The sequence below is a fragment of the Pipra filicauda genome, unplaced genomic scaffold, assembly GCF_003945595.2.
Source record: "Pipra filicauda isolate LSUMZ 115617 unplaced genomic scaffold, ASM394559v2 scaffold80_size11013439_pilon, whole genome shotgun sequence".
Lineage (NCBI taxonomy): Eukaryota > Metazoa > Chordata > Aves > Passeriformes > Pipridae > Pipra > Pipra filicauda.
In genome coordinates, this window is record NW_024104987.1 from 8,629,137 (window position 1) to 8,641,024 (window position 11,888).

The 11,888-nt window shown below is 48.8% G+C and overlaps 1 protein-coding gene across 4 annotated transcripts; it reads left to right on the plus strand.

Annotated features, from left to right (window-relative positions):
• The first annotated feature begins 2,410 nt into the window (after positions 1-2,410).
• LOC113985104 (urotensin-2 receptor-like) lies at positions 2,411-7,070 on the plus strand. Of its 4 annotated transcripts, none has more exons than XM_027715668.2 (2): positions 2,411-2,943; positions 5,323-7,070. In XM_027715668.2, the coding sequence occupies exon 2, from the start codon at positions 5,465-5,467 to the stop codon at positions 6,611-6,613; it is 1,149 nt and encodes a 382-aa protein (XP_027571469.1). In that variant the 5' UTR covers positions 2,411-2,943; positions 5,323-5,464; the 3' UTR covers positions 6,614-7,070. The 4 variants fall into 4 exon arrangements, with proteins under 4 accessions (XP_027571469.1, XP_039246230.1, XP_039246232.1 ...); XM_039390296.1 differs by having other exon boundaries at positions 2,411-2,710; XM_039390298.1 differs by having other exon boundaries at positions 2,411-2,710; positions 5,328-7,070.
• Positions 7,071-11,888: the final 4,818 nt, after the last annotated feature.

Below are 11,888 nucleotides of genomic sequence, written 5' to 3' on the forward strand. Positions count from 1 at the left end.
AGAAGGGAGCCCATGGCTGCTGGCAAACCTGGACTCAAAACTGCCCCAGCAAAGGTGGAACATGCCAAAGGGCCCTGAACAGACCTGGGAAGGCAGCAGGCTGGTGGGGTGCACAGCTGGCAGCACACACAGCTCCATTCAAGATACACAAGAAATTTTACAGTTTCCCTGAGGTTTGAATCAGTTACCAAACACAATCAAATTCACATAGCACTGGCATAAATCCTCACATCAAAAGGGAGAAGGGGTCTCTTTTGCCCTGTTTTTAATAGAATAATTATGGTTATTGCCTTTGCAGTAACCTCAGAAGGCCCCTATGCAGAACTCAAGCCCTGTAGCAGTGGATGTTGTTTGAATGATTAAACAGACCTGTTTCATATCTCAGAGGGCTCCTATCTTCATCCAATATTGACTGTGCTGTTCCTAGTCCTGTTACAAGCTGCCAGTCCTGTCTGTAGCTCTAATATCATCAGACAAACGTGGAAAACCCTGAAACTCAGAGCACTGGGAGACGAGTGAGCACAACTCTCTGTTTTACAGATGAGGAAAATAAGGGGAACAGAAGCAGCAAAACTACAACCACCAACAGCCCTCTGAGCCAGGGCTGTGAACCTGACACTGTCCACACTGCTCCAGACACCTCCTCTAATGATCCAGCAGGACACAGACCATATAGGAGTCCAGCTTCCCCCAACAGTAGCCTCATGGGCACCGAGATTTCCTGATAAATCAAATCACTAGTTTAATGTTTTTCAAAAGGTTTTAATGCCACAAAAGGAAGTATCAAGTTGGGATCAACTAGTCCAGAAAACTGATGGATTGAGCAGAAGCCTTCCCCCATCCCACTACTCCTTCCTTTCCCTGGGGTGAGTCAACACCAACCCAAATGGCACTTTAGTGACAGAGGAGTGACAGGAGTGTGGCAGTTCCAGCGTGAGTGCCTGGAGAGAGACCTGCACACACCTACCACATGCTGGAGATGCTGAGCAGAGGCACCCACATCCCCAGTCAGCATCACTGCACCCACCCATGGCCTGTGCCCGTGTGCCATTTGAGCCACATGCAGGCAGTAGCAAAGGGATTCAAGGACCAGCACCAGGTTGTCCCTGCTCTGCCTGGGAGGAGGACACTGCCACATCAGTGACCTTCCCACTGGGAACAAATAAAGCACTTTGCCAATGGCTTTGCTCTTGGTGCTTACCCAGGGACTGCTCCTGCTCTCTGGAGTCACTGACAATGGGAAGCTCAGATCTGCTCACAAAGCAGCCCAAGGAGCAGCTCCCATCTCATGCTTTTCTAAGGATTTCTAGGGGCCAAGCACAAAAGGAAGATTTAGAGCAAATCTTCAGAGCAAAACACATGTATGTGAGGGTGTTTGGGCTGGGGTTTCCTCAGCCAGCCCTTGTTAGAGCTGCTAACGTAAAATCCATTTTCATTGCAAAATCAAGCCTCTACATGAGGATTTGCTCCTAAGCCAAGCCCTCACCCCACTCAAAAGCCTGTTACTGAGCAGGGCCCTGCTTTACCCTCCAGCTGCCCCTCTGTGGAGACAGCCACAGCTTGAGCTCACCAAGCTGTCCAGGTGCTACCACAGCCACCCCAAGCAGCTTGAGCAAAACTGGGGGCCCACTCAGGAGGACAAGATGTACCTGAGAGCATACAGCCAGCAAAGTGTAAGAGTTTGAAAACATGGAAGAAATCAGACAAGTATCCAGGGAAAAAGTTAGAGGAGCAAACAGTTTTTAGGAAGAGCGATGCAGGATGGATGTGCCAGGGCCAGCTGGCATGCCAGGTGCTGTTGCCTCCCTGGAGCCCCATGCTGGGAAGCATCACTAATCCAGTGGGTGCCCAGTGCAAACCAGTGAAGCAAGTAAGAGGCCTGACAGGCATCTCCCACACACCTGTGTCCAGCAGGACATATCTGGGAGAGGTTGGTGCTCCTCACTTCCCACTGGCATAAATCAGGACAGTTCCCTGCAGTCCATAGAGGTAAAGCAGGGAACTAGAGAAAGAACAATCCCATCAAGTGCAAGCAACCAGCACAACGTTCAGCTGCTCACAAAATAATCCAGAGCTGAGCTTCAGCATTTCCAAGCACCAGCCCCTTCCTCACACGGTGTTGTTTTGAGGTGCTGGGTTGATCTCGCTCTGTCTTTACCCTCCTTGAGTATCCCTGGGGAAGGGCAACCAACCAAACCCCAAACAAGCCGGGCAACATCTCGTTACTGCCAGCCTGAAATATCTCAGATGCTGCCATGCGCGATCCCACCGCTCAGATTCGTCCCTTAATACGCCATCCAACCCAAATAAACTTTGGCTTCACTTCGGAATTGATCTCCAAATCAAGGAGCTCTGCCGTTTCCCTGGGCAGCCGACCCTCCCGCAGGAATTTAACCCTCCCCAGCCCACTCGCCTTCCTTCCCCAGACTCGATGGTTTTGCCCGGGCAGCGTTGGGAATTTGCCCTTTCCGGAGCGATGTAAGGAGGAGTGGGATGGCTTTTCGTATCCCCGGTCCCGGGATGAAACAACCTGCACGTCTCTCCCCCCCCAGCTGGCTCCCAGCCAGGCACGGGGGAACCGGCTGAACAAGCCCCGGCTGTCAAAATGCTGCTGCTTTAAACAAGCTCTCCACTGGCTGCAGCCAAAGCCACGCTATGCCGAACGTCACCGAGGAACAGAAATAGCCGGCACGAGTGGAGGGAGGGGAATGTGAGTATTAAGAGCGCACAGATTTCAAACATACTTGGCTGGGCAGCACACGCTCCCTTCCTGCCGCTGCCTCTCCAGCTGCGACGGAGCGCCGGGATCTCTCGCTGTCTGCCCAGGAAGAAGGATTCTCTTCTTTCCCTTTTTCTTTCCTGAAGTTTCAGCTTTGATACTACTAGATTGATTTTTTTTTTTTCCCCTCGTAGGAAACTTCATCTGCTGGATTTAAAAGCAAGGTTTGAGCAGGAGGAATTCATTTCTGTTTACAGCTGTAAATGTGCATGGTACTCCTGTGTGATGATATGGTAGAGGGAAAGGCAGGACTGGCTGGGAGAATTGCTTAGACCATAAGATGCTTGAATGGCTGCTTGGAATAACAAGCTCTCTATTGTGTGTACATGTGTGTGTGCGTGTTTATGTACGAGTGCAGCAACGGCAGCAACTATGAAACAATGCAAGGTTTCCCCATTTGGCTGAATGTTCCTCCTCTAAGAGTGAGGACTTGCCTAGCTGTGGGCTCTGCCTGGAGAGGGGTGAAGGTCTGAATTGCATTAACGCTGTAGGAATTTTATGAATGAAGCAAAAGGCAGGTTCAGCAGGAGAGGAGCAGAGCAGGGAGATGCACTGGGCTCAGCTCTCTCCAGCAGGAGCTGTCACAGCACCAGCATGGCACAAATGTGCTGCAAGTGCCCAGAACTCAGCAAGCAGACAGCACTGAGCCATGGAAACATGCTCCTGAAAACGAGCTATCACCAACACAGAGCCCACAGAGCCTGTGACCAGCTCCAGGCTCAGCTGGAGCATCCCATGCAGAGCCATTTGTTTCTGACCGAGTGTGCTGGTGATCTTGTGGCAGAGGAGCAGGCAGAGCTCCTGGAGCATCCACGTCTCCATGCATGAGGCTTTTGCTGCCAGCACAGCTCCTACATGAACACTGATAAAGTGAACGAGTTGCTGCATGGACAGACTGGCTACACATCCCCAACACCAAGCAGGAGGGGATTGCACAGCACAGCAGGGGAGGGACGAGGCAGATTTGGGTTTGCAAGATCCAAGAAAGCTGAGATGCTGGTGAAACTGCTGGGGACAGCCCAGAAGAGCCCTGTCCTGAAGGAGCACTAACCACTGCAGAGCCACTCTTCATCTCTCCCCCTTGGATGTGTGTACTCAAGGGACTGGGGTGGGAGATGGGCTCTGTGTATTTCTCTTTTTTTTTTGCAGCTCTATCCCAATTGCTAAGTGAGGAAAAACCTCCATCTGTACTGGGTTGTCCTTTTTTATACAGAGTTTTTGCATGACATCCCCGTAGCTCCCATCATCCTCAGCAGGTGGTAACAGGGAGAAGGTGAGGGCAAGTCAAAGAGGATGAAAATTGTCCATCCTCAAGTGCCACAGAGGTCACTGTCCGGGTGACACAAGGGCAGCAGAGGAGGGCCTGGAACTGTCATTCTCCTACCAAGGAGCTACTGAGGGGAAAAAGGCAAAGGAGTCAGAGCTGGTGTAGAGACAAAGGGACACAAAACTTACTGGGAAAAGCTGCAAATTCCCAGGATACAAGCAACCCAACCTGCCCAGTGGAATGAGGCAGAGGGAAGTCTTTGTATGTGGAGCCCTACAGGAACAAGGCAGTCCAGCACTCCTTCCTCAGCATTTTCTATAAAAAGAGATAGTCTGAGCACCATACAACACACAGTGCAAACACACCTGTGTGTCCAGTGATGCTTAGGATGGCACAAGCTTTTGGTATGCCTTAAAATCTGGGCATTGTAGCTACTTCAGCATTTCTTTCAGGTAGGTTTGATGTCCCTTTGCCTACCCCCAGAGCAGTATGAATCCAAAGCAACACCGTCATGATTTGCACAGTGTTGAGCTTGATCTCACCAAGAGCTCCACGTACAAAGAGTGACTGCCTGCCTAGCACACTGCAGAGCAATCTCACACCTCCCTGCTCAAGGCTGTTTAGGCAGGTTCACAGACAGGTCTCTCTGAAATAGGTGTGTGACAGCATGAAAAACCCTGTGTTTACAGCCATATAAAACCCACAGTGAAACCTGCACCTTGCTTTATAGATAGAAAATGCCTTTCTCTCCATCACTCAAATACCATTTGAAGCTGCAGGTCAGGACAGAGGAGGAGCTTCTCATTCAAGGGAAGTTGCTCTCTGGAAACACTGCAGGAATGCTGGACAGGGCTTTGAGTGCATCACTAACACAGAACAGACAACTGGACTGCAAATGGTAAATCCAAAGTTTGTTTTCCCTTTTTTGGGGATCTTTCACTCCTTCAGAGTTAAAAATGTAGCAAAGAGGTTTAAGCAATCATGCTCTCTACGTCATTGTTAGGAATTTAGGAAGGATGCTTTTTTTCCTCCAATCTCAAGCTGAATTTAAGGATTGCAGTAAGCAGTTCCAGTGATACACACAACCTCTGAGATGTCACACCTCACATCTGGGCTCCTATAATGACAGAATAAGCCTTACACAAGTGGCCTCAGTGCCAAAGACAGGTACAGGCAGGCAGTGCAGATATGTACTCAGGGGACAGGTAACTCTAAGGGATCATTTGTGTTGCTCTGGCAGATTTCTGATATGTTGGTTTTGATGTCTTTCCTCTAGAGCAGAATGCAGGTTGTCCTCAGATGGCACCCCACTAAGAAATGGTTTACCATCTCCCAGCAGCCACGTTTCTCAGAACAAGAAGAACCCCTTCAGATCCCTGTGGCATGAGAAAAGCCTCTGGCTTTTAAACCCCGGGAGGATGTCTCTAACTGACGAGCTGGAGAGCCACTTTTCTGCCACCCCCTACATGGTGACAGACACAGGTGAGGACAGCCTGTTCAGAATCCGGTCCAACACCTCTGGCAATGCCACCAGGGATGGGATGTCAGCCACCGGTTCCATGGAGGACATGATTGCCATCTGCACCATCGGGACAATCCTCTCCCTCATGTGTGTGATTGGGGTGACAGGCAACGTCTACACCTTGCTGGTGATGTGCCATTACCTGCGATCTTCCGCCTCCATGTACATTTACATCATCAACCTCGCGCTGGCGGACCTGCTCTACCTTCTCACCATCCCCTTCATCGTCGGGACCTACTTCATTCAGAAATGGTACTTTGGGGACATTGGCTGTCGCATCCTGTTCAGTCTGGACTTCCTCACCATGCATGCCAGCATCTTCACCCTCACAGTCATGAGCACAGAGCGCTACTTTGCTGTGCTGAAGCCCCTGGACACGGTGAAGAGGTCCAAGAGTTACCGCAAGGCCATCGCTGTTGTGATCTGGCTGGTGTCACTGCTGCTCACTCTCCCGATGCTCATCATGATCCAGCTGGTGCAAAGGGACAACAAAAGCATCTGCCTGCCCACCTGGAGCAAGCTGTCCTACAAAGTCTATCTCACCATCCTTTTTGGTACCAGCATCGTGGGCCCAGGGGTGATCATTGGCTACCTTTACATCAGACTGGCTAAAATATACTGGGTGTCACAAACAGCCTCCTTCAAACAGACCAAGAGGCTGCCCAACCAGAAGGTGCTCTATTTAATCTTCACCATAGTGCTGGTGTTCTGGGCTTGCTTCTTGCCCTTCTGGATATGGCAGCTCCTCTTCCAGTATTACGAATCCTTCCCTTTATCTCCCAAGGTGATGAAGAACATTAATTACTTGACAACCTGCCTGACCTACAGCAACAGCTGCATCAACCCCTTCCTCTACACCCTGCTCACCAAAAACTACCGGGAGTACCTGAAGAACAGGCAGCGGTCCCTCAGCAGCAACAGCGGGTACTTCCAGAGGAGGAATCGGTTCCAGAGGATTTCAGGGAGATCCCTGTCCACGAGCAGCCAGCACTGCACAGAGACATATGTCCTTGCTCACGCCCCTTTGGGAAACAGCAGTGCCTGAAGGTAAAAAATCTATCTCCAAGAACAACCAATATTGATTCCAATGTTGCTTTGATTTAAAGTGTACACCATAAAGGTGAAGCCTTGGCAGACCCGTGATGTGCACACATTTAGTCCAGAGGCTGTGCCGTATGTCTGTTCTCATTTTCTCCAGTGCCACTGATTTGATGCCAGCAGCATTCAGCTGAACATCTATCTAAATAGCCTTTCACTTTTTATCTTTATATTTTATAGTGTACGTCTCCTCAAGTAGCCATCAGTAATGAAAGCCTATAACAGGGCCATGATTTTTAATGGTATCAGCTGTCTCACAGCGATTGAAATTATGTTATCCTATGAATGGCTGTATTTTCCTCTTTTTTTTTTTTTCCTCTCTAGCAATGATGCTAAATTTGTAGTTGTATGAGGACTGAAAACAATGAAATAAAGAGAAAACAGCTGATGTTTGTGACACACAATCCGGTTTGCATTTGAGGTAGAATTTGGACAACGTAGATGGGGCATAACCAGGAGTGCTTGTCCTGGTTTTGGTCATACTCACATTTATTCTGCACTCCTGTGTGTGCACTGGTGATTCTCCATTCACCCAGGTGTCTGCAGTGGAGTTACACCACAGTTCATGTCAGCAAGACAGGCTTTCCATGACAGTGCCACAGTCAGGAAACACTCAGCATCCCATAACAGGCTGACCTCAAACACATGAGCACCAGTGTGAGGCAGCACCATCTGCCCCAGACAAGGACATCCACCCTCTGACCTCCTCCAAGGAGGAGCTGGGAACCTCTGATGCTGTTATTCTCAGAGCACTCATTGACAAGTCACAACATCCAGCCTGAGGCACCTGACCTACATCACCAAGTCCAGGAGGAAAGGACAGAGGGAGAGGAGGGAGGGTGAGCAGATGTGATTTCCAGTGGGCAAAGCTATGCCCACTGGAGTGCCTGATATTCTCAGTTGTAGAAGTGCTGGTTCCCTGTGAGTGAGACAACTTGTTTCCTTCACAGGAGATGATTTTGTTTTTCTGCTACAAAAAGCAAATGCAGTCCTGCCTACACCAAGAACACGTTGCCTGTCCTGGCCTTCACCGCTGATGAAGCGTCATTAGTATAAATATATCATCCGTGATGTCTGGCATGTCTCCAGTGAGTCTAAAAGTACCTTCCCTGGGATGCTGCCAGTGTCCATACAGCACTCCTGTGCTTGCATCAGCCCTGCTACCCCATTAGCAAGGATACAGTGCTGCAATGCCAACACAACTCTGACCAAGGCACAGAATTAGAAGCAAATTAATGCTCAGGAGTGAACTCAGAGCTGCGGCGTGGTGCCATTTGGCAGAGAGCTCTGCTGAGACCGAAACTGAAGTCAGGCTTTAACCATCTCTTCCCCTTCAAGGCATGTAATGGCCACTGCTCACGGGGCCAGGGAAAGCTCTGTGTCCAGCCTCCCTGGGGGATATGCTTGGAAAAGTGACTGTTCTGTCATGTGTGAGCTGAAAGTTTGTTATGAACGGGGAAGATGCCACGTCACGAGAGAGGATTCTTGTGCAGAGAGCTTTGACACTGAGCTGTTGCAGAAACTGGAAGACCCTTGCTATGTTCCCAACCTTCTCCACTCACACCATCCACAGTGGTCCTGTGGGTGGGGCACCTTACCCACACCCTGATTGTGTGCCAGCAAGTCCTACTTCAGGATTAGCCCCTTCCTGATTTCCTGACTGACTATTTCCCTTCCTGACTATTTCCTCTGCTGACAGTACTTGTTAGTTTTCAGACTAGTTTCAGACTTAGTTTTCTCAGGTTGGAGACACATTAGTCAAGTAAAGCATCTTTTACCCCACTGTAAGGAAGAGGGAGCCCATGGACTGAGGTGAAAACACTTGCTACAAAATCATAAAGGCTGGAAAAGACCTCTAAGATCAAGTCCAACTGTGCCACATCCACATGTGTTTTGAACACTTCCAGGGATGGTGATTCCACCACTTCCTTGGGTAGCCTGTTCCAAAGTCTGACCACCCTTTCAGTGAAAATTTTTTTCCTATTATCTGATCTAAATACCTGAACCCATTTTCTACTTATATAGCCAGGTGTTTATCATGAGTAAAGTTTAGCCTCCTTTTACTTTTTTTCTTTTTTTTAATTAGCAATTTAAACTTCTCCTTGCTCAGGAAGAACCAGACCAGCTCAAGACAAGCTCAGGATGAGCAGTTTCCATGGCTGTGAATGAAAGCTACTGTGGGCTCCACCTTTAGAAAGCACAGTCCATCTTTTCTAAGATCAGACAGTCAAAATGAAAGGGTGGTTTGCAAATCTCAGCTGACTGAGGTGTTACACACCAAAGCAGACAGTGCAGAAGCTACAAAAGGCACAGGAGAAGATCTCAGTCTGACCCCTTCACCCTCAGCAGCTCTGCTCTGATTCACTTCTCCAAACCCACCCCAACCAACCCATCTCACAGAAAATAGTTGCAGAACACCTGCCATGGCTCTGTCGGGGCAGGGGGCACCCTGAAGGCACCATGAGCAGCGTGCTGAGGGTGTGAGGCCAGGCCAGAGGTCCCACCATGCCAGGGAGGGGAGCTGGGGCTCCCTGCTTTGCTGGGAGGACACACAGCCTCAGCTCTGGGTTACACAGTCTTGTTTCTCATTTGAAGCTTGTGCTGTCTCTCAGCAAGGGCTTGCGGTGAGTTTGTCAGATCAGCACAACAAAGCCAAGAGAAAGGGTACCCATGAGTCAGGGCATGGTTGTGGGTGATGTTTCCATCAATACAGGGTCATCTTCAAACAGTGAGATGTTTCATTCAAGTCTTTCCATTTCCACCCCAGGCTGGAATTGTTTTTTGCTCCTTCAAACACTCTCATCCACCACCACTGAGCTCAGACAGCAATAAGGGAATACTATTCCAAGCCTGCAGGTAAAAGCAAGGCTCTGAGCACTTCCCAAGCAGTGTGAGTCCCAGCTCTCCATCCCAAACTAACCTTATGGGGCATCAGCCACACTCAGATACCAAACACCAGAGCTGCTCTCTGCCTGAAACCACACAGCAAATGAACCACGAGAGCCTGCTGAATATAAAGGGGGGAACCAGAGCAGCCAGTGAGAGATGAAGAAGGAACTGCCTCCTCCAAGACATAGATTGTGTGTTCAATGATAGCTATAGAAATATTATGCCCTATTTATTCCTCCTTGTAGAAACCTATCATCAGTCAAAGACCCAAGAGCAGACTTTTGCATAAATAAAATTTGAAATTGGTGTGAAAGGGAATTGCGTGAACATGTGGCCATGTGCTTGCACACCTCAGATCTGCACCCTATTTCCTAGTTCTTTCTTCTCTGTGGACTGAGACCAGGGGCTTTTTCATCATCCTGAAGTTTTAAGTCCCCTGTCTCCAGGGTATCTGGTGCCCCAGACTGGAATCACTAGCTGAACTGCAGGTAACAGAAGTTAAACCACCAATTTTGGGTCTAATTTAAGACAGAGAGCATTTACCAATGTCTCAATACTCAAAGAAAGTACAGCTGTAACTACACCAGGGTGTCCAAAAGAGGGCCAGGGCAAAGATTCTGTTCCCAGCAGTGCTCCTACCTGCTCAGAAAGGCCAGGTACCCACTCTGGTGGCTGAAACAGGCAGTAAACTACAGCTGGGGCCAGGCAATGTTTTCAGCTGGATACTGGCTTTGCCAGAAAAGGATGATGTCTATGTTTACCCAAACTATTTGCAAATCCACCCAGGAATTTAAGAATCCTTCTGGAAATTCTCTTATTTTTTCCTTTTTCCAAATACTGAATTGCCTCATTTCAGCCTTTAGGAGGCAAAACAGCACAATTTGTCAAGTTTTACTCATCAGTTTGCTGACACTTAATTTTAAAAAGCCTTTTTCCATTTTGTTCAAACCACAGGACTCTTACAGAAGTCCCATGGTCCAAGTAGCACAGCAGAGAGCAGCTGGTCACCACACTGTGCATTCTCTGTCCAGGACAGGGTGGGTACCCACCCTGGGGAGTGGTGCAGCACCCACCCCTGCCCAATTCCCATGTGCCAGGTCACAGCAGTCACAGACCTTCCTCCTCTCCTGCTGATGGAGTCTGATTTAAGCTGGTCAACAACCCCATGTCCAGTTTGAGCCCCCTCCTTGTTCCTGGTGGGTGCAGGGGCACAAGGGGAGGTGGCTTTGGGCCACCCCTTTCTCGTGTGGGGGTGTCCCACCTTGCTCCCTGTGAGACAATGAGTCCAGGAGCTCTTCAGCTGCCTCTAACCAGGCAGAAAAACCTTGGCACATGCTCCCAGAGAGGATCCAGGCAATGGATACATCCACATGCACAGCTTTGGTTCACTTACAGCTCCAGATGGGCAAGGCTGGCTGGGTGAGGAGATGGGATTTAAGGAGCACTTTAGCTGGGCAGAAAGAGCAAAACTGGTTTAAGCCAGCCCAGACACTTCTGCTCTAAAAATTGAGACATTTTCCTCAGTTTATCACCTCTCCTACTACTGAAGTACATCACAGACTGTCACATGCTATGACCAAAGCTCCTTCACTTCACTTAGTGTGTGCTCCAAGCAGCTATCAACCAAAACTGCTACAGGCTGGAAAATTACGGGGTAAAAAGCCCATAAACCCAACACGTGTGTGACTCCCACAAGGCTCCTCGAGCAGCTTTAATGTCAAACTGCAGCTGCTGGCTAAATGCTGTAAACATTTCAAGAGAAAGTTTAGCTCAATTTTACTCTGCTTTCTAGGAGCAAACACCCCATCAACGTCCTTAGAGATGAGGGAATCCACCAGTCAAAATGTCAGTGTTCTGTTTGCACACTGCAGTCTTGCAACTCATTCTAGTCTTCCCAAATGTTTATCACCTGTAAAGCCATCTGTCTGCCAGGAAAGCACATGTTTTTGCCAAAAGAGAAAGTGCAAATATCATAAATTTAGTTTCAAAGACCAAACCGCTCAAGCGTGCATAATTTAAACTGTTATTAGGTTTAATTACATGTCAAGTAGCTGCTGTTACTAGTTCAAAGCTGTCTACAAAGATGATGATATAGCACATTAAGAGCAAATATAAGACAAAAATCAGTGAAATAACCTGCCTCAATGATAGAGTGAAACATCCACTGGCACAGGACCAGACAGGACAGGATTTACCACAGCAGCTCTGACTGTTACTACTGTCCCTGGCCAATTCTGGCATCACCCATTTCACAAACATCCTGGAACTCCCATAACAGGGTTAATTCTTTGGCACCAACTGCAGTTCCAGCCACAAAACAACCAAGACCTGTT

Bases quoted from the DNA above. Each gene is read 5' to 3' on its own strand.
- LOC113985104 (XM_027715668.2), top strand. From the start codon at position 5,465: ATGTCTCTAACTGACGAGCTGGAGAGCCACTTTTCTGCCACCCCCTAC.